We start from the raw sequence: 25,407 nt of genomic DNA on the forward strand, positions 1-25,407 counted from the left end.
TTATTATAGTTAAAATTCCTTTGGCCCACTCTCTCCATACCCCTCAAACTCTCAACTTCAGAAATTTAGTAGGTAGATTAACTTTCTTATGTCTCTAGAATACGATTAAAACCATTATTACTATTCTCTAGGTACCATTTAGTACTGGTATGGAAGACTAATAGTATCCTTATGAAGTGTCTAGAGGGTAACAGAGATAAACCTTGAAGGACATTTAGATCTATAGAATGATAGGAATTAATTAAACAATTAAAGTCTAAAAAAAAGCCCTGATCACTATCAAGAATGGAATGAAAGCATGATTACCGTTGGCATGTGCCAGTTGTGTGACTTCTAGACAAGCCATAACCTCTCTATGTCTCAGTTTCCTCTTCTGTAAAATGGAAATGATTATACCTGTCCTGACTGCCTCAACTGTCAAAGTAAAATGAGACCATACATATCACAGAGTCTTAGAACTATAAATCACTGTATAATGAATGGTATTGTTACTGCAGTCACATTGAATTAAATTTAAACTCAGACACTGAAGATTGACATTGGAACATGCTGAGTTTGTGGAATGAGTAGCCTTTAGAGACAAGGAGAATTCTACTTCAGTATGGCTTCTCTTGCTTCTTAAATTCAAATATATTACTCCTCTAATCATATCATTTGAAACAATGACCACATAAAATATAAATTGAAATAAAATGGTTAGCCTATAACCGGGTGTTAGTCTTGGCCCCTGCAGCACACAGCTTTAAAGTTCATTCTAATTTTTTAAAGAGCTATTACATGAAAGATTTCTAGAACAGATGTATTTCATTCCCTGAGATGAAGAGAACCAAAGGAGATTGCCTTATGTTGCTTGTATTTGGAGATTCATGAAAAAGAGAAATAGAGTTATGGCAGAGCTTCCTGACTAGGTGGATTATTAAAATCCAGTCGGAAAATATTTAAGTGCTTGCTCCGTGATGAGCATAGAATCAAGTAGATTCATCTTTGTGAATTCAAACATACCTTAGATATGTACTAGCTATATGACCCTGGCCAAGTCATTTACTCTGCCTCAGTTTCCAGCTTTGTAAAATAAGATGGAGAAGGAAATGGCAAACTACTCTAGTATCTTCACCAAGAAAACCCCAAATGGGATCAGTGAGACGTATGACTAATGAAACTGAACAACAACAAAAATACTATGGCAAGCACTATGTTGAGTATATGGAAACAAAAAGCATGATTGTCCTTATCCTCGATGAATTTATATTCTGATGGGAGAAGCCAAAACATAAAAGGCAGTGGGAAGTAGTGAGGTAAAGGAGGGGAGCAGGGACTTGATTGGGAACATGACTGAGAAAGAAAAGAGTCAAAAATAAAAGGGTAGGATGAAGAATTAAAGTGTTGATATGACTGATGTGAACCCTTCCTTAAAGCAAAGGTCCAAGAGGAATTGATCAATCAAAGAAAGGATGCCAGAGTATTGAAAGTAATTAACAGATGGGATTGTGTGTTCTATATTTAAAATGTTATATGCAAAATAGTCTAGTTGGAGGCTTTGTTGTATTGTTTTTCAGCTGTGTCCAACTCTTTGTGACCTCATTTGGGCTTTCCTTAGCAAAGATGCAGGAGGTTGCCATTTCCTTCCCCTAAAATGAGGAAACTGAGGCAAACAGGATTAAGTGATCTTAAGAACAATGAACTGTTAAACAGAAGAAACTCTTATAAACTGCTAAAAACAGAAAAAAACCCCAGGTCCAAAAGAAAAATCTGGAATAATCCAGAATTTAATCACAGTTTATAAAGATTATAAAAGTGTTTATTATCTGAGAAGAAAATTTGCAAACTGGAACAGAGGGAAAGTTCTCAGATGCTGAAAGGAGAGTGGGAAAAAGTGTGGTATATATACTTATTTAAGGTATTTATGGTTATGTGGAGGTTAGGGGAGAAACCCAATTGGGAAGTCAAATATGAAGTGGGGGTCAAAGGACATGATATCTGCAAATACAATAAATGAGAAATGAAGATGCTTGCTGCCCTCTTTTGGAGCTAATCAAGACTGGATTTGGCAGTTGCAGGCATCTCCCAGTTCAACTAAAGTTTTCTCATAAAGGATCACTAGTATGTTAAGCAGTCTTGGGCTTTAGAAGTCTTCTTTATTGACAAGTTAGACTACATTGTCTAGTTCCCCTGAAAAAAAGGAAGCTCTAATGTATTTGATAAGTTAATACAGTCATTACAAAGTCCAAGTTCACAGTGACTTACTCAGGGTCCAACACATAGTAAGTGTCTGAGACTACATTTGAAATCAGGAAGATGAGTCTTGTACTCTAGTACAAGTCCATTGTACTCTATCCACTGCATCATCTAGCTGTTCCCAAAATGAACACAAAATACAAAATAGTTTAGGTAGATTCTTGCTTGAAGGCCTGGGGGAATGATCCAAGTACTGAATAATTAGGGTCCTTTACTGCAGTAAATAGAAGCCTAATTGAAAAATCAATGCTTTTCTTAATTTAATGGCAACTAAGCCTGAGTAAAATGTACTGGCAGTGGTCTCCATTTTTAATCCTACAAAACAGAATTGAGACATGTGCTAGGCCTGACCACACCCTCCTTGAATAGAAAAGATGTCTGTGGTTTTGTTTTTAACTTTAAGAAATAGGATAATAACCAAACCATTTGATAGCAGCAGTAAATTTTTCCAGTAAATTTTAACAGCCATGATGTGATGATGTGATTACATCAGTTTCAACTTAGCATACCCTTCAGTTTCTCAGATTCAAGGCTTCCAAAGATTTTGGCGGGATCTCCCTAAGTATCGTCCATTCTGGATCAAGACCTAGAAGCCAATAAAAAGGGTCAATTGACTAGATGAAATCACAGAGGCAGCTCAATGGTCTGGTAGAGATTTAAAGAGTTAGCCCTAAGCTGTCTCTCTATCTGACAAAAACTAAAGAGAATAAAAAGACACATAGAATGGGACTTGCTTTTCTCTACAGCTTTGCATGTGCCAGTCTTTCAGATAGGTACTGGCATCATTCCTTTCTTCTGTTTACCCAGCCACTACTGTAGACAAACAAGAAAGAGTTGGATCAGGCAAAAGGAATTGTTGATGACTGAAACAAAGAGGCCAAGAACACTAGAGGTCATCCATCTCTGGAGGACTTTAAAAATAAAAATGAGTTATTATTCAACCTGAGATGCTGCTGTAAGTGTGGTTCTGAGGTCACTATTTGCCTAGTAACAATATACTTAGGTTTGATTAGAGTAAATAGCTATAGTTTGCAAAGACTGTATATCTTCAATGCTTAGCACAGTATTTGGCACATTTCAGTCATTTTTTATAGTCATGTCCAATTCTTTGTGATCCCATTTGGGATTTTTTTGGTAAAGATACTGAAATGGTTTGTCATTTCCTTCTCTAGCTCATTTGACAGATGAGAGGCAAGCAGGATTAAACAACATACCCAGGATCACAAAGCTAGGAAGTATCTGATATGATTTAGACTCAGATTGGGATTTCCTAACCCCAGTCCCAGTGCTCTGTCCACTGAACAACCTAGCTGCTTCCAATACAGGATCATAGTATTATTTTATGATTGAATATAGGATAATCTTATAAAGTAATTTTATATATATATATAATATATATATATCTTATAATCTTAAAAAAAATATTTAAAAAGCCATAAAGGACTTTACAAATTTAATTCAATTCAATCAACATTAATACCTACTATGTGCCAGGTGCTATGCCAAAGACTGAGGACACAAATAAGAAAAAGACATATCATTTCTACTCTATAGGAGCTTGCAATATAATGAGGTAAGAGAATACCTCACCAAAAAATGCTGGGGTGGGGGGAATCAGGTTGAGGAGGAAGACCATCAGGAGGCAGGATGTTCTATGAAGCCATAAACAAGCAGAGCTCCTGAAAAAAATGGAATTCTAATTACTAAATTATTATTTATTATTGAAAGTTGAAAGTTACTTTCACGTTACATGATAAAGTGCCCATAATGTGCAGTGAATTTTTGGAGCTTTCAAAGCCTTGATATTTTTTTTACAAGTATCTCTCTTTTATAAATGTCAACACTATAACCATTTGCTAATACACTGAAAGTAACCCCATTCCTCCTATTCCAACATCTGGCCCTTGTCTTAGATGAATTGTGTTACAAGTTTCCATGTTCTCAACTTTGACATTTATTTACATTTTTCATAATTCATCATTGTCAACTTTTCTGATTTCCAATACAATAAAAAATGCAGGCCTTTTGGTGATATCATATTTTTGTTCTGCCCTTGTGCCCACATACAATGCAGGTATTGTTCTATTGTAACTAACAAGAAAATGGACCATTAGAATCAGTACATTATACATACATGAGTCAGGCTGACATAGAAAGGAGAACGTATGCTTGGTTTATGTGATTGGGTTTTTTTTAAGATGAAAGCTAATCTCTCAGGAAAGAAAGTACAAGAAACAGCATGATGCTTTAGAAAGAACACTCTGAAATAAGGGGACCCAGATTCAAACCCCTACTCTGCTATTTAGGAAGGTACTATGGAATAGAGATCCTCTCTAACCTTTCTGAAGAAAGGAGGACAATCTATTCCTATTTTCTTTGCTCTGATCTTGTTTGTTTTCTCCATAGTAATCTAACTTTAAGGATATATTCCTATTTGTTCTCCTCCTCTGTTTCTAACTTTCTAAGACACAGTATAACTTACATAGCCTAAGCTATGGATTTTATAAATTTTATAGATTTTATAAATGGCAATTTATGAATTTCCTCTGCCAAAGAGTTGTAACATTGTATCCCTCATTCTATGGTAGATAGAACACTGGTCTTAATATCAGAATACTTAGCTTTGAGTTCTACTCTGCTTCCCAGCTGGAATACTGTGTGACCTTGAATAATAAGCGAGGTCACTTCTCTGAGCTTGTTTCTTCATCTATAAAATGTGAATAATATTTGCATTACCTGCTTCAGAAGGTTGTTGTGAAGATCAAATGAGATATGTGAAAAATGCTTTGTAAACCCTAACATATTTTAAATATCATTGGAAAGCATGAGGATGGGTCCCCATAACCATCACCTTATTATTTCAGAAGGTCTAGACAGCTTTATTGAATCAGTCAATCAAATGTGCGAACTAGGTGTGAATAAGTCTTATATAAACTCTTCAATCAATAAATCAATCAAAGATCTAAACAAAGGTGAAACCAAGTCCTTAATCCATTTTGGAGGAGAGAAGTGCTGTTGAGATATTAGATAAAATCAGCTGGTGACACACTAGAAGTGTACTGGGACATTGTTGAAGTAATTAGACACATACAGAATAGTGGCTAGCTGAGAGATTTGTAAAGGAAAGTGGTCAAGCCTTGAAAAGCTTTGAAGACGTAGAGGCATGTTTCCATGATGAGAAGTAATAAGGAAGATTGGGCCAGTCTCTTCCTCATGCCCTATTGGCTGGAGGATAATTTTATGAAATTTATCTCGCTCAAAGATGAAGATTCCACCATTGTCATGTATTTGCATTGATCCCCAACAGCAAGTAGCTAATGACATCTTTTCATCAAGATTTGAAAGACAAACTAGACACACTAAAGAAAGACAGGACTTTGTATCTCATTAAGGTGAATGAGCCTGGGAGCTCTTAGGCTTTGGTCAGACATCTGCATCCTGGGCCACCGCTGGTCACCCTGCTTTTGTCTTGCCACTGAACATTAACAGCAAACAACTGTATGCAACTCTGCCTCACTTAAATCCAATTCACATACAAATCAAGACATCACACTGAATGTTATTGGTCCTTTTTGAAAGGAAGGACAAATGATAATAGTAAATCCCCTTGTCTAAAAGTTAGTGAACTCCAACTGTCTAATTGATAATCACAGCCTGGCATACCAGATTGGGACTCATAAATGAGAGCAGTAGATAATCCCAAGCCCCTCAAGTAGAAATACTTCAAAGAATCTGACCTTCTAGCAGCTAGGACTTAAGGAAGCAGTTCAAAATGAGTTATATTATATTATTAATATTGCATTTATATGGAGAAGCAGTGTGTCATAGTTCAAACTCTGCCTTTGACTCATACTGTTTGACCTAAGCAAGATGTTTAAATCTCTTGGTATCCACTAATCTACATTGATAGGGGGAGTTCCTTCCTTTATGAGTTCTCTGTACTAATGAAATCACAGGTCTAGTTTTTATTGGTGACAGCTAGGTAGCACAGTGCTTACAATACTTGACCTGGAATCAGGAAGACTTAAGTTCAAACATGGCCTGAAATGCTACCTGTGTGACCCCAGGCAATTTAACCTTTGTTTGCCTCAGTTTCGTCATCTGTGAAATGAGGTAATAATAACATCTATCTCCCAGCATTGTTGTGAGGATCAAGTAACTATTATAGATATCATATTAATTATTATCATATAACATATAATTAATAATTTAATAATGTTAAATTATTATAATTGTATAATTAAGTACAATTGTATTGTACGATTATAATATTGTAATACGCTATCACAGTGCATGGCACATAGTAAGTGTATAATAAATGCTTCTTTTCTTTCTAATCCCAATCCTTATCTATACAGTAAGGTTAATAATTCTTTCTGGGATATAGATGGATAATTTCACAAGTTAATGCTCATTCTGTGTTCAATGAATGCTATGTGTTAGTATTTTACTGACTATGAGCAGATCATTTACCAGTCTTCCAAGACTATAAATATTAGAAGAGTTTTTGGATCTGCATTGGGGGACAAAATTTCCATACCAGAATTTCCACATGCTAAAATCACAGATCTGGATCCTTTTTTTAAAAGGCAGAACTGATTTAGTGTTAGACGTGTCATTTGGCTACTGTGTTGATCAGACAGAAGAGCAGAAATCCTCAGATGACAAATTTCTACACCAACACTTTCTTTCCTTCATGGAAATAAATGCCTTCATTAGCAGTTTGTGTTTACAGTCAAGTCTAATGTGATTTGAGTAACATGTTCTCATCTCGTTAATGAGGTCCATTCCCTTCAAGAGATGAGCATCTGTGATCCTATAAAGTCTGGTGTTGGAGTTTTTTAAGTTTTGAGATTCTGAGATTTTAAAATTTTGATTCTTAAGGCCCAGAAGCTTGATTTTTGCATTTGCTTTGTCACTGCCAGTATCCGTGGCAATTGCTGTACCAGAAAGTATACGATGGTCTTTTACTTGCCAAGATGAGTAAGTACCAGGCATATAATGAGATCAGTGTGTATCCAAAGACATGCCTATTGATAGATCCCATTAGGTGAGCATAATGTAAATTTCTCCGAATTAGTATGCCAGCCTGTTTTTATTGTCTTCATCTATTGCTTATGTAGAGCAGCCTGTCATAGTGAATAGAGTGCTGGTCCCAGAATCAGAAGAACTTTGGTTCAGATCCCAGTTCTTGTACTTGACCCAAGAGAAGACTTCACTGAGCCTCAGACAATTCCCCTAGGATTTATCTAGGACATCTTGGGTGGATTGTATCTGTAATGGTGGAAGGAACTCCCAAATATGTCACTTATATTAATATATGTTATATATTGATGAACTGGAAAATATATTCCAAATCCTTCATTTTGTAGAGGATAAAATTATAACTGAGAGTACTTAGGTAATGTCTCTGGTCAGGCAACTTATATGCATCAAGATAGAATCATAGGATCATCCATCTAGTTCTCAAAGAGGAGGAAATTGCAACCTAAAGAGAGCCTGGCTCTATGCACTGCTCTACCTAGCTGCCTCTGGTCTCATAGCAGAGCAGAAATCATAGGAGGATATCTTAAGCCCTGAAAGAGACCTTAGTGACCAGCAAATCCAACATTTTATAAATGAGGAAACTGAAGCTTAAAGAGATGTTAAATGCCTTGCTTAAGGTCACATGATTAGTAAGAGTCTAAAGTGGTATTCGAATTCAGGTTTTCCTGTTTTCAAGAAAACAGCATGCACTATTACCCAGTTATCTCTACATGGAGACACAATACCCCCATCCCAAAAGGTTATTGCCCAGAAAGTTCTGTGTAAAAGAAAATAGTTATTGTAGTTCTATTTTTCCTAGTACTGGATCTTTGAGGGAAGACATTTTTCTATGTTCATTGTAGGTGTCCTATCTCAGACCCTGACCATAGCATAGTGATTCACACATGGTGATGATAACTATGTCTTATATCATTAACAATTTTAGTATGTAATATGTTCTTTCACAGTACTTTTTTTGACGGTTCACAAGGTTTTTTTATAAATATTCTTCAATTCTTCATCATGAAACATATCATATTGAATATTAATTGCACCTTTGATGAACTTCCCCAAGACCAGCCTTAATTAGAGCCTATGGATTTTCAGTAGGCATTAAGTTAGGTGAATCCTCAAGCCAATGAAATATGCTTGTTTCTATCTCTTGGATATATTTCTTAATTTTTCATGGAATATCACATGGCACAGAGTGGGTTGCAGTATCTTGTTTCCATTTGGGAATTTCTGCAAATGCAGAACAAATCTACTTTATCAGTGGATTTATTGGAGTTTATCACTCCTTCATTAGGGCAAGATTTCTAGACTTCTCTTTTGAGGAATGGATGGATTGTAGTCTGCTCAGTCCTTCTAGATTCACTTGGACTTCATCTGATAATGCTTTTAAAATAGTCTCGAAGAATGAAAAAGTGAATTTCATCAGTAAAAATTACCTTTTTCCTATCTTCATGACTTCACCATTTGTATCAACTTTCCTATGGCAGTCTTTTTTTTCATGTAGCAATGGCTAACAACTTTTTTTCTAGTCATTTTTGCTGTTCTTCCAGTGAAGAAATCTTTGCTACATTGTAGAGAAATCTGTAACAACTTATCCAATCTCCAGGCCTTTACTTGTTTTCTGAAGATTAATTAGAGTGTTTCTAAGTAATCCTCTGTCCCCCTTAATGTTGTTTTTTTGTTGTTGTTGTTTAGTTACACTTTCCTTTGTCTCTGAGTGTAAATGAATCTGTTTCACTGTAGGCTTGAATGAATTTTGAAATGCTTGACTTCCCTACAGTAATAGCTACTGCGATAGCTCTAACAATTATTGAAGTGTGCTCTTCAAAACCCAAATTTTTTTATATACTTTCCTTGGAGTGATGTTCATTCTCTAAAACAATGGAATGAGAGAGAGAGAGAGAGAGAGAGAGAGAGAGAGAGAGAGAGAGAGAGAGGGAGGGAGGGGTGTGGTATAACATCTAGCACTCATCTGAAAGAAAACTAACTAAAGGTGGAAAAAATAGCCTAATCTGGTTTCATCTGCTCAAGGTCACACATTCTGAGTTAGTCTAGTGTCAGTAAAAGTACATACATATGATTGTGGCAGTACCAAAATAAAACTATATCAAAATTATCACTTGTCCCAAAGAACAACAATCTATAAATATGAGGTCATATAATCATAATTAACATTCAAATTGGGATCTTTAAAGTCCAAGAGCTTGACTTCTTTTGTCACTAGCTACCACTTCAGACTTCTACTTTTCTATCTAAGCTATTAGTCCAGCACACACAATTTCTTATATCAGTGATTGAAGATATTTTACCGACACAGGGACATTCTGAACATCAATTTTCATTACACAGTATGATAGATATAGCTATAAAAGTTGCAGACAATCAGAATGAATGTATGAGCAGTGCTCTACTAAAGGTTCCTTGTTTATTTTTTAACTGCTAAGAGCCTGTTTTATTATTATTTACTCCTGTCTCCTAAAGATAAAATATAGAAAAAGAATTCTAGTTAATTAAAAGATATGTGATTCATGAGGGGTTCCCTCCCCCAATTTAATCAACATAAGGGAATCAGTTTTCCCACTGTGCCAACCTTCTCAGGTGCTAAAAACTGAGGGTTAATCATTCAGAAGCATGCTGGCCTTCATGAACATTCCTGGCAAGCTTTTTACATTCTGTATCCTGTTTACCCAGGATCTTTAAACAGGGTACAACTTAGTATCCAAGGTCTGTAATCCATAGAAGTATCATTCATCTCAAACATGAAGAGAATGCGGATCCAAAGGTCCTTCTGGTACATGACCTTGTAAAACTCAGTAGACTTAAGTACACAGAGCTCAAAATGGAATCTCTGTATCCTAAGCCTGATGTTGGCGATGATGTCTAAGGAGACCTTGGGCAAATCAGTCTAGTATATTCGACAGAGCACATGTTTGGATGCTTGTGTGCTAGTCTCAGTTCCATCACTATACTAATCATGAAGGCTGATGTGACATTCGGCAAATCATTTAAACTGTCTCAGCTCCTATTTCCTAGCCTAGCTTATGTACTGTCACCTCAACAAAGCTTTTTTCCTGCTGCCCTCAACTGGAAAGATTTTGTGTCTCCCTCCCCCCCCAATTTCTCATGGAATTTGTTAGAATAAAATGCAATGAAACACTGAGGTATGGAAGAACACAATAAGAATGTGAAATGATGGGCATCAGGGGTAGCCCAAAGGACTCTGAGCTTATAACATTAAGCTTTCTACCTAAGCTTCAACCGGCCAGCTAGAACATAAGAGAATAAAACATAAGGAAGAGTGTCATTGATCCAGATGGCCTCTGTACAATAGTTAGAGAGTGAGTAAGTACAGAGGCCAGTTGAGAGAATAAGCAGTGCTGCGTAACCCAATTTAACAGCTAATCCCATCTTGGATGATGTTATGTATATTCTCTTTGTTCTCTTGAAGGCAAAATACAGGAATAGGGAGAGAGATGCAGTTGGTGCCCTTTTTAGAGTTCCTGATTCCAGAGCACTGACAAGACATTGTTTGGATCAGCTTAGGTTGCCTCCCTTAAATCACCCTCTGAGCAGCTCTCTTGCCCTAAAGGTATACCTTTGTCAGATTCAAAGGACCTCAGTCATTTAAAGTTTAGTCATCCTGAAAAGCTTCTTTCTGCTAGAACTTCTGCATTTATCATACTCTAGGATCTTATCTCTTCTCCTACCTTGCAAGCTACTCAAGAGTCTGAAATGTGCCTTCTGTTAGTAAATGGTTATTTATCTTTATCTATTCATAGGAGTTCACATTTATTCTGTATTTTACAGTTTGCAAAATGCCATATAGACACATTTGATCCTCACATCAGATCTATCAGTTGGGTGTTCTTATAATCAACCCCCTTTTAGGTAAGAAAATCACAGGGCTTAAGTGACTTGCCCATAGTTAAACGGTCAATAAACCAAGGTGTTATTGTCAAACTTTAATACTGGACTACACTGCCCTTACCATGTAATAAAAATCAATGCTTAATAGATGTTCATTAAATTGAATTAAATTATATTTAACATCCTTTTTAGTTCTAAAAATTTTCCATGAGATCTATACACAACCCTGGACTTCTTTGAATTCCATTTTTCTTACTTTCCTCAGCAGCAAAATGGGGAAGATAATATTTGCCCACCCCGCTTTGCAGAGCTTTTGAAAGTAGTGTTCTATAATTCTTGAAGCACTAAATAAGTGTTAGTTTTCTTTGACTCTATGAGGACAGAGACTGTATCATACCCCAACTTTATATGTAGCCCATCCCAACGCCTAATACAGAACTCTGCACATAGTGATGCTCAATAACTATTTTTGAATTGAATTATTTGCAAAACAAATGGAATAGGTCATCAACATGATCAAGTAGAGATATGTACAATCTAAGCACCACCACCCTGCCTAAATGTGTGCTAATTAACAGAGAAAATAGAGGACAGCCGATAATTACAGAGCCTGGGACAGGGGTCCTCAACTTTTTAAATAAGCAGCCAGTCCCTCAGACTATTGGAGGACCGGACTATAGTAAAAACAAAAAACTTTGTTTTGTGGACCTTTAAATAGAGAAACTTCATAGCCCTGGGGGAGGGGGATAATCGTCCTCAGCTGTCCCATCTGGCCCGCGGGGCTGTAGTTTGAGGACCCCAGGCCCTGGGAGATACAGCATGACTTTAAAATGTCATCAGATTAGTTATGAATTATGAGTCAATCAAATAGCTTGATTAGTATGTCCTAATTAACTTAAAAGGCAAAGTAAGATCAACCAAAAGTTTCCAGGCTCACAGATTGGAAATAAGAAAGAACTTTCTAAGTCATTGAGTCCTACCCCTCATTTTAGAGATTAAAAAAACAGCAACTAAAATTTAGAGTGACTTACCTAGAATCACACAACTGGTAAAATACTTCAGTGAAGCCAACTTGACATTAATGAGGTTCTCTTAGTAAACCTTAATTCTTCTGGGCTACACATGTGTAGAGATAGGAGAAGCAGTGTAGTATAGTCAACAAAATGTTGGCTTTGAAAATAAGGAGAATCTCCTCTAACACATACTAGCTGTATCCTAGTCATTTATGATTCTGATCCTCAGTTACCTCATCAGTAAAGTGAGGGTGATAATGTTGATCATTTCATAGAGTTATTGTGATGCTCAGATAAGATGGTGTATATAGCAACCTGCATCCTTGGGGCTGAAAGATAATAGGAAGGCACTGTTCTTTTCATCAAAGGCTCCTTAGTTTTGGACTTGGTCCTAATACAACATGACCCCAAAGAGAAGGAATGAGGCTTTCCTCCTATTCCCTGGCTCATTTATGCCCCCATCCCACAGCACAACTCTAGGAGGAAATTTCTTAAATTAAGTTTAAGTAAAGATCCTGTCAAGAGTCTCCCCCAAAAGGGATTAACAGTTTATCTGCTGGAAAATTACTAAATGTATCAAGTAGCTGATATCAAAACAAATGTTTAAAGTACAAAAGACTCAGAAATATACACTGGCAAATAGTTAAATAGTCCATCACTTCTAACATACTCTTATTCTTAAGATATGAAACATTTTACAAAATTGTAGACCAGGAGGAGTCTACAATTTGGAATTTAACTCTGGATCTCTAGACAAGCCATGCCCTAGCTTGGGCTTTCCTTTTTAATTTAAAATAATTCTAGACAATATAAATTACCTAGGAGTACACCTGTCAAAACAAACCCAGGAATTATATAAACTAAATTTTTTTTTAATTTATAGAAGTAAGATCAGATTTAAATAATAGAAATATTAATTGTTCATGGGTAGGTAGGGCCAATATAATAAAAAAGACAATTCTACTTAAACTTATTTATATATTCTTCCTTAATCCTTTCAATTGTAGTATATTCCTGATGATGGTCATCTTCTCTGAGAAGTTCTTATGGAATCGGGTAGCTAACACTGGGACTCAAGAACTCTCAAACTTTTATGGTAGCTACTAAAATTAGACACATCCATCTCAGGATCTCTCTTTTGTCACCTGTGTTCAGGGAAAGAAATACAAAGTAGAAACTGCCATAGACTTGAGATCCAGTCTCAGACAAACATGTACTTACCACTATCTGTGTATATCCAAAGCACCTCATTCTATCAGGCAAAAATAAGACTTGATTTAATAATAGTTACTGCTACGAAATAGTGACCAAATATAGGGGAGCCCTAGTCTTGAATGGGATACATAGACACATTCCAATAAAAGTCGACATTGTCCACAGTGTCTCTATTATTAATTAAAATCAAGCAACAGATTATGGTAAATAGCTGATTATTTACTATTTAAATAGTTATGTTATTTATAATATCTGAGTAAAAAACAAGTATAGAATTATGTTATCTTTTCAGTAAATTATTTAAACTTTTGAAACTCTTTACAGGAAATGGAAAGATAAAAGAATCCAAAGGAGTGTTCTTATTATTCTTCTATAGTGAAAAATTAATTCTCAACTGCTATTATACATTTCCTGCATATTCACTTGTTTTAGCTATCTGTGGGTCTATGGATGACTTATTCCTCTGGGAGATGACCAGGCTCAGGTCAAAACATGAGACAGCTAAACAACATTGTGGCAGAAAAGGGCAGATGGAAAGGACACAAAAAAACAAGCAAAAGATAAATTGTTAGAATTAAAAGGAAGATGGGACTATTATGAGAAGGAATATCAAAGAAGAAAAACAAGTGAAGAGAATAGAATATGAGAAAGAAAAGGGGTGAGCCTATATGATTGATTCATCTACCTAATGTTGATATTAATAAACTGATCTAATTATTTAGCATAACAAAATTTAACTCTGACCCCATTGTTTCAAAACCAGGTCTATTACATTTTATTCTTCTTCTGGTTTTCTGATCATCACACAGAAGGGTTCACACAGAATTTCTTTTCTCTACCATCAGCTCCATTCCCAAATAATTTGGCTTGTCTACAGTGTACCCCATTCTGGGGACCTAGTGACTGGCATCTCAATGTCACTTAGTTTTTACCAAGAAATATTTACTACAAAGCCATAGCAAAAACAAATATACAAACATTTCCCCTGTTATTTTAGGAGGCATAATTCTTTCCTCCATATATCACCTTGTTCTCTGGGGAAGGAAGTGAGATGAAGCTCACAATTTAGCTCAGTTATACATAGCATTAGTCTCACCAAGTTCAATATGAGGCTAATATCCCTGGACACTTTCTCCTTTGCTATTGAACTGGCTATGTCACCTAGTCCAGATTTCTGAACCCCCAGAACCCCATGAGTTGAGTTTCTGGGCCAGAATAGAGACTCATATCCCTACACCTAAAATAGAAAAGAACAAAGGAAAAATCCAAAATCACAGGCCCCTTTCTCCAGGCCACATGATCAAAAGGAGAAGAGGAATGGAGCCTGCCCTCACTCAGAGTCCTTGACCATTATAGCATGGTATCACTAACTGTAAATTTAAAAAATCCCTCGAGTACAGGCTTTTCCTGAGTGACTGTTGGACATTTTAAAGATAACCCATGTTTTCAGCTAGGGTTTTGTTCAATTCATTTCCAATTATGTCCAGCTCTTTGTGACCCCATTTGGAGTATTCATGACAAAGATACTGGCATAGTTTGTCATTTCCTTCTCCAGCTCATTTTACAGATGGGGAAAATGAGGCAAACAAGTGTTTTGTACAGGATCACATAGGTAGATTTGAACTCAGGTCCTCCTGATTCCAGTGCTATATCCACTGTACCACCCAGTTGCCTTAATTTTAGCTATAGGACCAATAGGAGGAAAAGACTGGTTCAAACAACATAGTAGGTCAAGGCAGCATATTCACATATACTCCATTTCTCCACTCTTCCAGAAACCAGGTCACCAGTATCTTCTATATGGCATCTTATGTGGTCTAAACATGGATCGAACCCCATTACATTAGTAACTCCCCATTCTGGATATGTCATCTGTATTTTAATATTAAAGCATCTGTGATTTCAGCTGTATAGGTAATTTCTTCTTCACTTAAATCATAACCCTCCCCTCCAATACCTTAGTAAATTGTCAAGAGTTGATGTAACTGTGGCAAACCTGGCAATGGAGATTGTTATAGTATAGTAGATAATGGTGATAGTAGTGGTCATGATGATGATGATGATGATGATGATGATGATGATGTAGCAGATGAAAATTACATTACATACATCCTCAATTTTCAGAAAAATATTAAAAGTTACTCAAATAAGGAAGTACAGCTTCTATCCTTTAAGTAACTACATTAAATGCTGGTGTGTTGGATGACTCTTGGACGACAGGTAGGAAATCTTTTTAAGAGGCCTGTTTCATGTCATGTTGTACCTATACTGTGCTATCATGTTGGTTTCTAAGAGAAGCCGTCAACCATCCCCTTCTTGATATTTTCTCCATCTTTGTCCTCTTTTCCCCTGGTCTCTTCTGATTCTTTTCTTACCTCTACAACCTTTTTTTTATGATCTTTGGTTCCTCTTTCTTCCACTGTTTCCAACGGAATAGCTGTCACCCAAGGCATCCATTGCTTTCTTCTCTTTTTTTCTTCCTAAACCCTTGACAATCTTATCCATCTAGCCATGATTTCAGTTATCCTCGCAACCTAATCACTCCCTCTCTCTCTCTACCTTAGTCTCTTCCTTGAGTTTCAATCTTGTATTTCTTAGTCCTTATTAGATATTTTGTTCTGGGTATCTCCAATAATGCAAATTCAACATGCCTAAAATTCTCCAAATACTCCTACTAAGTGTCCCATTTCAGGCAATATTATACTTCTTCTATTAGTCACCCAGACTTAAACCTGAAGAAGCCTTTTTGATTTTTTAACTTTAGATTGTCCCTTACACTCTTATACTCCCATCAGTTGCTAGGTTCTATCAACCTTACCTCTTGACATAACTTCCAAAGTAGTCTTTCTAATGGAATTCACTGCCTTGGGCAAAATCTTTAGTGACTTCCTATTGGTTACCTATAGGATAAAATACAAATTCTTAATTTAAAGCATTCAAGGCCCTCCTCGGTTTGGTTCCTACATTATACATATATATATATATATATATATATATATACATACATGTGTGCACACATGTATATTTCTGTGCACATACACATATACATACATATATGCACATATATACATATGTATGTATATCTGTATATATAGTTTTTTATTTCATTTTTACCTTACTTCTTCCCATGTACTCTGTGTTCTAGGCAAATTGAATAGCTGGATGTTTCTTGACATTGAATTCCTTTTTTCCATTTCCCATCTCCTTGCATTTGTTATTTTATCTATCCTATTCCCAAAATGATCCACCTCCATTCTTTCACCATTCGACTCCAAAGACAAGTGTAATTTCTCTCCCTCTTAAAGCCATCTTTTGGTCTCCCACTTCCTCTCTTATGTAGGACTACTCCTTCCTCCCCCCATGTCTCTCATTCTTCCATATAATTGAGTCACATTCTGTCTTTTGATTATTCATGCTCTTGCCTTATGCTTCAATAAGAAGGATGTGCAGTTCCTTGGGCTGGAATAAGGAAAATGAGAAAATTTAGAACAAAATTAATTTCACCATAGTTTCAATTTCTTTCCATTTTCATGAGTTAAATGACCCATTGTCAAATTCCAGTTTCTGGAAGAAATTCTGTTTTGTTTTGTTTTTTTTTCTAAACACTTTTCTCCACCCTGAGTAATACTAAGTTCCATTTGATGGGATCATTGAATTGATGAAAAGCTGGGTGGGGTTTGGGGGGAGTTTGGGTTTGTTTTCTGAAAGTTAATTGAAACAATATTAACCATAGACATGAGACCTCAGGACAGGCAGTTCCTTGAAGGTTGGGGCTTTGGATTCTTTCCTTCAACAATCTCCACTTTTATAACTATATTTAGTATTCTGGCTGCCTACATGACTGGCTTGCCATGTATTCCTGTCAGGATAGCATGGAGCCTGTTTAGAGCTGTAGTTTGTCTGATTCACCAGAGCCCAAGGGCCAAGTGCATGTGGTTTTCAATGGGCAGCCTACTACTGCCCTTCCCACTTCTCTAGAAAAAGTGTCTTGGTCTCTGTTTTGTCAATTTGATGCCCTCTGGTCCTTTAGTTCTCACTCCTAACAACATGGAATTTTCTGTTATTGTTTTTTAAAACAAGGCCCTCCATGAAAGTACCATCCCTTCTCCTACCCCCATTCCCACTTTCACCCCCAACCCATCCCTCCCTGTACTGAGTTGTGGTGTGGAAGGATCAGAATGTCATTGTTTATATGGATGTGACTGAGTGTTACAAAAAATTACTATCTTTGTACAAGAGCCAGGTTGTGTATGCCAGGGCAGCTGTTTTAACTTTTCAGAAACCACAGTGATTTTGCCTAAAAACAAAAAATTAATAATAATTTTAGAGGACAGAGTTTTAAAGTCACAGGAATACATTATTTCTGAACCTTGTGCAGGGTTTTTTATTCTCCCTCTCCTTAAAAAAGTCAAATCAGGACTCCCCTCCAAATACTAACCAAGTCCAACCCTGTTTAATTTCCATGATTGGACAAGGCACCCCTCCCTGAGTCTTAGACTTCCTTACCCCCCACTCCTATAATTGTATCCTCTCTTGGAACAAAGAGAAAAGGTTAAGCAAAAAACAAATACATTGATTGTGTCTGAAAATGTCAGCAACATTTGGCCTTATAATTTTTGGCTTTTCAGTTACCCATAGCTCAGCTTTTAAAATTATTTTTTCATTTACATTGTTGTTGCTGTTGTGTGTATTGTTATACTGGATCTGTTCTTTTCATTCTGTGTCAGTTCACATCAGTGTTACTATCTTTCTCTAATATTATTATGAGATGATATCAAACATAGTTGACTGGTACAGAGTAATGAAGGCTGTCCTAAGATTCTAGTCCTGCTCCCATGATGATCTTGGGCAAGTCACTTCACAGGATCTTAATTTTCTTATCTTTAAATAGAGAGAGTCACTGAGAGAAGTGTCCTTGAAGATTTATAATGTCCCTTTTCAGTTTAGGTACTATAACTGAATTACAATTCTACATGAGGGGGAAAAAAATTTATTGTTCTGTGATTGGAGACAGTGTGTGCAGAATTTTCAGGCCAAATTGCATTTTTATGATCGAGTTCTTACTGAGTCTCTGAAGAAAGGAGGTTGTGAAAGAAGTGTTCACTTCCCTAATAGGGACATTAAATGGCGATACTACAATTCTCATACTTTTTCTCAATTCAGTGTATTTTCCATTAGCATAAATGGAAAGGAAGCCAAAGAAAGACAGCTGCATAATTTCCAGAGTTCAGCAGAACTTAACAAGTCATGGTAAATATTGCTTTACTTCTTTTTTTAAAAAAATTAACATTATAGCAAATATTCCACTTCCTCTTACACAGGGCAGCTTATTCTCCTGTTCAGAGAGGTCATTCGATGTAGTTATTACACCATTAAGACCATCTCATCCATGGAAATAATTTTTTATTGTTCTGAGTCACTTGGGTTTGTGGAATCTTCGCATGGGTTCCAGAATGAGAGTGAGATGATATATTTATTTTTCTTTGTATCCTCTTGAAAGTTTTTTTTTTTTGCCTGTATGAATATAAGCCTTGTTGTTAAAGTATTTCCATATTTTTCTTACATTAGAAATCACTCTGAGATATTTATGTCTACAGAACTCTTCATTCACAATTCACCATGTGTGTATTCAGTGCCTGTGATTTGGCAGGACTAGATGCTTTTTCTGGGGTTTTTGCATTTTCCCCTCCATCCCTGTTTACATCTTCTCATCCTATGTCTCTCAACCATGCTGGAAGCAGTGCAGACCTTAGAAAAATGTTTAGACTAATTGGCTGCTTCCCATGAAAAGTCTTGTATTAAATTAAAGATTTCAAAAGGCATTTCTGGTTTTTTGTTTTTTTTTTTATGTTTCCTGGTTTCTGTCGCTAGGTATTGTAATTAAGTAAACTACCCTGGAAGTGGTCTATATGACAGGTTGGCTTCAGATCAGAATGTCTTTGTGCTTTGAAAAGTAGATTCTGGATTCCTATAAAGATTCAAATTTTCATTTCAAAATTGTAGGTTTATTATTTCAGGGAACAGAAACGTACTCACATACACCTTAAATTAACTACAGAGTTTGTTGAATAATATGCAAACCATGTGGATAATCTCATATAGGGAGATAGTCCCATCCTATTCTCTACGTCCTCATTTTTGTTTAGCCCAAGGAAATTAAACTGTCCGTGTAACTGTTCCCAGAAGGCAGCTCTATCCAAACCACAGCTCAACTACTGATTGGCCCATAGATCTTAGGGGTTGTGGGGTTTTGTACTTTGGTAGAAAAGGAGTTGACAGTCTCTTACAAAACCATTTTGAGTAGGTAATAGAAAGATAAACACAGGAGATGTTAGAATTCCTTTGGAGTCAGGGGCCAAATTCATAGATATTCATCAGTCACTCTTCTACCCGCATCTTGCCTTTTCTCTGGACTTAATCTAAAGCAGCTTGGATTGAAAATTTTCTTTGGTTTGAACACATTCAGCATATTTGTTGATTATTCATAGCAGTGCTGTCAAACTCAAATAGAAACAGATCCTGCAGCTTGCATGTGGATTTAGAAAACCATAAATTAACATTTTCTTTATTTTTATGTATTTTTATTTATTTTCTTAAATATTTCCCAATTATATTTTAAGTGTGGCCATTCTTAGGATTTTTGAAGGTCACATGCAGTAGGGTTGGATACCTCTGACCTATAGGGAACAAAATTTGTTGGAATTGCTCGTTAATCTATTAGATTGTGAACTAGAAAGACTATTTCATATTCATATTCAACACTCCAAAAAGAAAACTTAATTAGAAAACAAATTTTTTGATTTGTGAATTCAAATGATTATTGGAACTGATGATTCTCCTGTAGATGGCCTTGTACAAATGTGATTCCTAAGGTATAGTCTTAAAATAATTCCTATACTAGTTGGCCAGGAATTAAGGTTAGGGGCTCAGGTCTTTAAAAGGATAAGTCAATTTTCTTAACTCACCATTGATATTTCAGAGATAGACTTCCATCTAAAGAAAGGCATATACAAAATTAGCTTGACAGGGGTAAAAATGAACAGATTCTAATGGAAAACTTCCTCTTTCTCACCAATGAGAGGAAATAAGGTGGGCTTAATGATTGGGGCCATTTCTGTATGACAGATTTCTTTGTTTTTCTTGGTGCTCATGTAGAAGGAGAAAATGTTTTTGTTTTGGAAAACTGTAAAATGGTTTTTGAGATTCTGAATTACTTCTTTTTCCACAGGTTGACATGATGAAAGGAACATTAGAAAACCTTCAGCTCAACATAGTAGAAATGACAGATGAAAATGCAACCTTGGATGGTGGAGATGTTTTATTCACAGGTATGGTGATATAAACATAGCTTCACTATTTTTTAAAATAGATTTCTTCTTGAGAGGTGATTAACTCAATACTACAATATTTTACAGATGATATTTTTTCCAGATGGTAAAGTGAGCTTTAATAATTTGGAATACAGATCGGTTTGGCTTTGATGCCACTGTAACAATAACAGTACTGAGAGTTAAGATTAGGGACTGGACCTGTGATTTTATTGGTCTAGGGGATTCCCAGATGAGGAGACTCCTTCTAGCAGTGAATATCAATTCCTGCTCTGCAACCTAGTCTTAGAAAGTTGCTTAAAGTATTGAGAGATTATGTGAACTGTCCAGGGTCACACAGCCAGTATATCAGAAGTGGGATTAGAATTCAGCTCTTGCTGCCTCTATGGCCATTTCTCTATCAATTATAGCATGTCATCTTCATTACTATACAATGTTTAGTAATACTAAACAAAATCCAAATATCTAATATCAATATTAATTTTCTTCAGTCACTTTCTTGGTTAAAGTTTGAATTGCTTCTTTGGATATTACATAGATATTAAAGGAACCACATTTTCACCTGTTAAATAACTTCTAGTTCCTTAGACTAATATTTATAAACAGCTTGCATTTGTTTGTTGATTTAAAGTTTCCAAAGAACTTAACATTGCAGGATTTCTTATGACCTGTGCCACAACCTCATGATTTGAGTATTTTGTAAAATCATGCACTAAATCCATGATGATCTAAGTCAGAGAGTTCGTAACTTGGGGTCCATGGAAAGATTTCAGGGGCTACATAAATTTGAAATGCATTTTATGTCAGTGATCTTCAAATAAAATTTAGCATTTCTTCTGTTATGATTTTTAAAAATTATTCTGAGATGGCTCAGAGTAAGTGTAGATAGCAATTCTTTCTGTTCTGACCAGAAACTCTGAGGGTCTTCCCCTCAAGATTGATTTATTTTATGAAGATGAACTAGGCCATCTTTTGCCTCAGTTCTTACTTAGCCTTTAATCACTGAATGGGTGTTGCCTCAGAAAAATTGAGAACTGGAAAGACCTTAGTTTTAAAAGGCCCACATCCTCCACTGAATCTTGGGTCATCACCAGTCATCCTAACCTATGTCTTGCCATTGGACTCTAGTGATTCTGGAGGAGAAAGTGAGACTGATGACTTTGTACAGCTCTGAGCACTTAAATCCAATTCACTTGCAAGCCAAGTCATTTGCTGGATCTATGACATAAAAATAATTAAGACCTCTTAGTCCAAATCAAGTTAGGGCATTAGGATAATTGGAGAAGAAAGCAATCAAAATTCATCTTTAGTTTGGAACCAAAAGTAAGAGAGTACCCTTTACAAAAACATCAGACAGTGAATATCTGCCACCCAAAGGAATACAGAGTCACTAGCACATTCTAATAGGACTCTAGAAGGGAAAAGACAATAATAATGTAAAAGCTAGAGTCATCAATCTTGATTTTTATTCTTAGGTCTCTTATTAAAGTCAGATTATTTGACTTTTAATGCCATCTGTGACATACCACGCCACTGAATGTAAACATATTATATCTGTGAGGTAGGAATTCTTTGAGATCATCTGACATCATGAATCTGGGATTTATCACAGAAGCCATACATGAAACTTTGGGGGTTTTTGAGTAGCATAGATCAGAATCCTATTTGTCTCTTATTAAATAGAAAATCAAGGAGCCTGAAGTATAAAGGACTTTTCTCTGTAGTTATTAACAAGAAATAACTGCTATACAGCAATACATAACTACATCCTGGGAGGTTGAATGCCATCAGGAGCAAAAACTCAAAATAAACAAAGCATTGTAAATTCATATTGGAGTCATTTAAGAGAGACATCAGTGAATTATGTTCAGAACCACTGGCCTAGGACTAAAGAAATTTAATTTTTAATGGAAAATACATTGCTAATTTTCTGTATGGCTTAGGGACAAGCGACTTAAACTCTTTGGAATATATCAAGTTGGGCTAGATGGTTCTTTAGGTTCCTCTGCTTTCTGAAACATCCACTTTCCCTAAGGTCTTTCTCCCTAGTTCCCTACTAAACCCAAGAGACTCAGAAGTTGTCTTTCCAGCTAGGGTAACATTAATCTCTCAACAAGCTAACTGCTGGAATGTTTTTTATTGTAGATGATATATATTTGCCTGAAACCATGCTAGCTGTAAGGTTTATTGTTCTTAGCACAGAAATAAACAATTCTTTATTTACAGGCATCAAGATCAGACATATCTTTGTGATCATAAATTGCCTTTTGTCATTTTACCTACTCTTTTCTAAGCAGCTTACTCAGCCACAGTACCATACTGACAGAGCAGAACTGATTCCCCTGCATCCATTCTAAAGCTCAAGATTTACCATGCTATACCATTCTTCAAGACATTAAATGGTTCCCTATCGCCTCTAGGAACAAACACAAGTTTCTTAGCTTGGTGTTAGAGACAACTGAATGGCACAATGGATAGAACACTGGACTTGGAGTCAAAAAAAATAGAGTTAGAATTTTGTCACTTACTGACTGAGAGATAGGACAAGCCACTTAACCTTCTCAGAATCTCAATTTTCATCATTTGTAAAATGGGGATAATAACAGCACTTAATGCACAGGGTAAGAATTACATGGGATAACACAAATAATGTTCTTTGCAAACTTAAAACTACCTATTATTATATAAATGCTGGCTATTGTTTAAAACATTGCACAATTTGGCTCTGAGTTAATATAGATTATTTCCTTTCATGCTACAGATTGTAGCAAGGCCATGCTGACCTTCTTGCTGCTCCCTAAAAATCAGTATTCCATCTCCCACATTCATATCTGGAGTGACCTCTCTTCTCTCCTTCATCTGGTAGAATCTCTGCCTTCTTTCACATTTCAGGTCATATACCACCCCCACAGGATGCCTTTTCAGGTCCCCTTATTTTGTTAATGTTCTTTCCTTCCTCCCCAAATGAATATGTTTATGCCTATGCATGTGTTATCCATCCAGAAGAACAGATAAGCACTAGTTTTTGTTTTGTATTTGAATTTCCCCCATACCTCATACTTAGTGTTGTTGTTATTGGTGAGTCACTTTGGTTCTGTCCAATTCTCCATGACCCTATTTAGGGTTTTCTTGGTGAAGGTGCTAGAATGGTTTGCCATTTCTTTCTCCAGCTCATTTTACAGATGAGAAAACTGAGGTAAACAGTTAAGTGACTTGCCTAAGATCATATAGCTAGTAAGTGTCTGAAACCAAATTTGAACTCAGGTCCTCTAAGACCAGAAGTCTATTCTAGCTGCCCATACTTCATACTTAGTAGACATTTATTAATGTCCCTGGGGATAGACTGGATAAAACTCAAAAAGAGGGTACATGTTGTCTGTTCATTACTTTTGCCTTTATTCACTACTAGGATAAGTTGAGCAAGAAACAGAACATGAGATGCCTTTTGTTTCTCCTTCTGTTCATTATGCTCTTTTTCCACCTATAGTCTGACTCATTTACTACACAATTAGGAAACTGTCTTCAAATTCCTTCAGCCTCTGCAAGGTAACCCTAACTGTCAGTCAAATGAACAGTCACTGACGGCTGCCTTTTTCAACTCTGTCTCGCTAAAATATAGCATAATTATTAAACCACTATTTAAAAAGTACAAAACAATCCTAGTGTATCATCTTATATTCACCAAACTGAGGAAGGTGCTAAATAATAAGAACTCATTCTTGGAGAAACTAAAAGACAGGAATACTCATTCAATACTGGGAGATGTGTAAATTAGTTCAAATGATAATTTAAGAAGATAATTTAGAATCGTGCAAGGCAAGTTGCTAAGTTATTCATACCCTTTGACCCAGAGATTCCTCTACAGGGAACCATAGTCCTAAGGAGATTTTTGAAAGAAAAAAACCATAAAAATATTCATAGCATCATTCTAACAAAGAAAAAAGCTGAGGAAAAATGTGACGAGTAATTGGGAATGGCTAAACACATTATAGCATATGAATATAAAAGAATATTTCTTGTCATTCAACTGTGTCCAACTCTTCATGCCCCCATTTGGGAGTTTTCTTGGCAAAGATACTGTAGTACTTTGCCGTTTCTTTCTCCAGTTCATTTTATAGGTCAGGAAACTAAGATTTAACCTTTTCAGGTTTAAGTGACTTGCCCAGGATCACACAGCTACTGAGTATCTGAGGTCAGATTTGAATTCAGGAAAACAAGTCCTTCTGACTTAAGTCCCTGCATACTATACACTAAGGTGCCATCTAGCTGTTCCCAAAGAATACTACTATGCTGTAAGCAATGATGATTATTAAGAATACAGAGAAACATGGGAAGCTTTGCATGAAATGATGCAAAGGTGGGAAAAAGCCAAAAAAAACATATGCACAATGATTGTAGCAAGGTAATAAAAGTCAACATAACTTTTATGGTAACAAAACCGAGTAAGCAAGGAGGGAGAGAAATCCTAGAGAAAGTAGATGTTACAGAAAGCAGAGGGACCTAAAGAAGCATACAATCCTGAAGAAGATATAAAGTTACTCCTGGTACCACATGGTCCAACTTTAGGGAACGTCCACCCTTTCTATCAAAAATGAACAAATTAATTCTTTTGAGAGCTTATGGTTTGGAGGATAGCAAGGGAGAAGAGAGCTGCTGTGTCTATTGTGTAAAAACTAAAAGCATTAGTAATTTTCAAAAATCCCTTTAATAAT

General features: G+C 36.1%; 1 protein-coding gene across 1 annotated transcript in view; it reads left to right on the forward strand.

The window, feature by feature from the left end:
- DDAH1 (dimethylarginine dimethylaminohydrolase 1) overlaps nt 1-25,407 on the forward strand; it is a 195,216-nt gene that overhangs the window by 115,642 nt on the left and 54,167 nt on the right. Inside the window, exon 2 of the mRNA XM_031969395.1 lies at nt 20,596-20,695. Within this exon, the coding sequence (XP_031825255.1) occupies nt 20,596-20,695 (100 nt within the window). The remainder of the gene's footprint in view (nt 1-20,595; nt 20,696-25,407) is intronic.

The sequence above is a fragment of the Sarcophilus harrisii genome, chromosome 4 (genome assembly GCF_902635505.1).
Source record: "Sarcophilus harrisii chromosome 4, mSarHar1.11, whole genome shotgun sequence".
NCBI classification, from domain to species: Eukaryota; Metazoa; Chordata; class Mammalia; order Dasyuromorphia; family Dasyuridae; genus Sarcophilus; species Sarcophilus harrisii.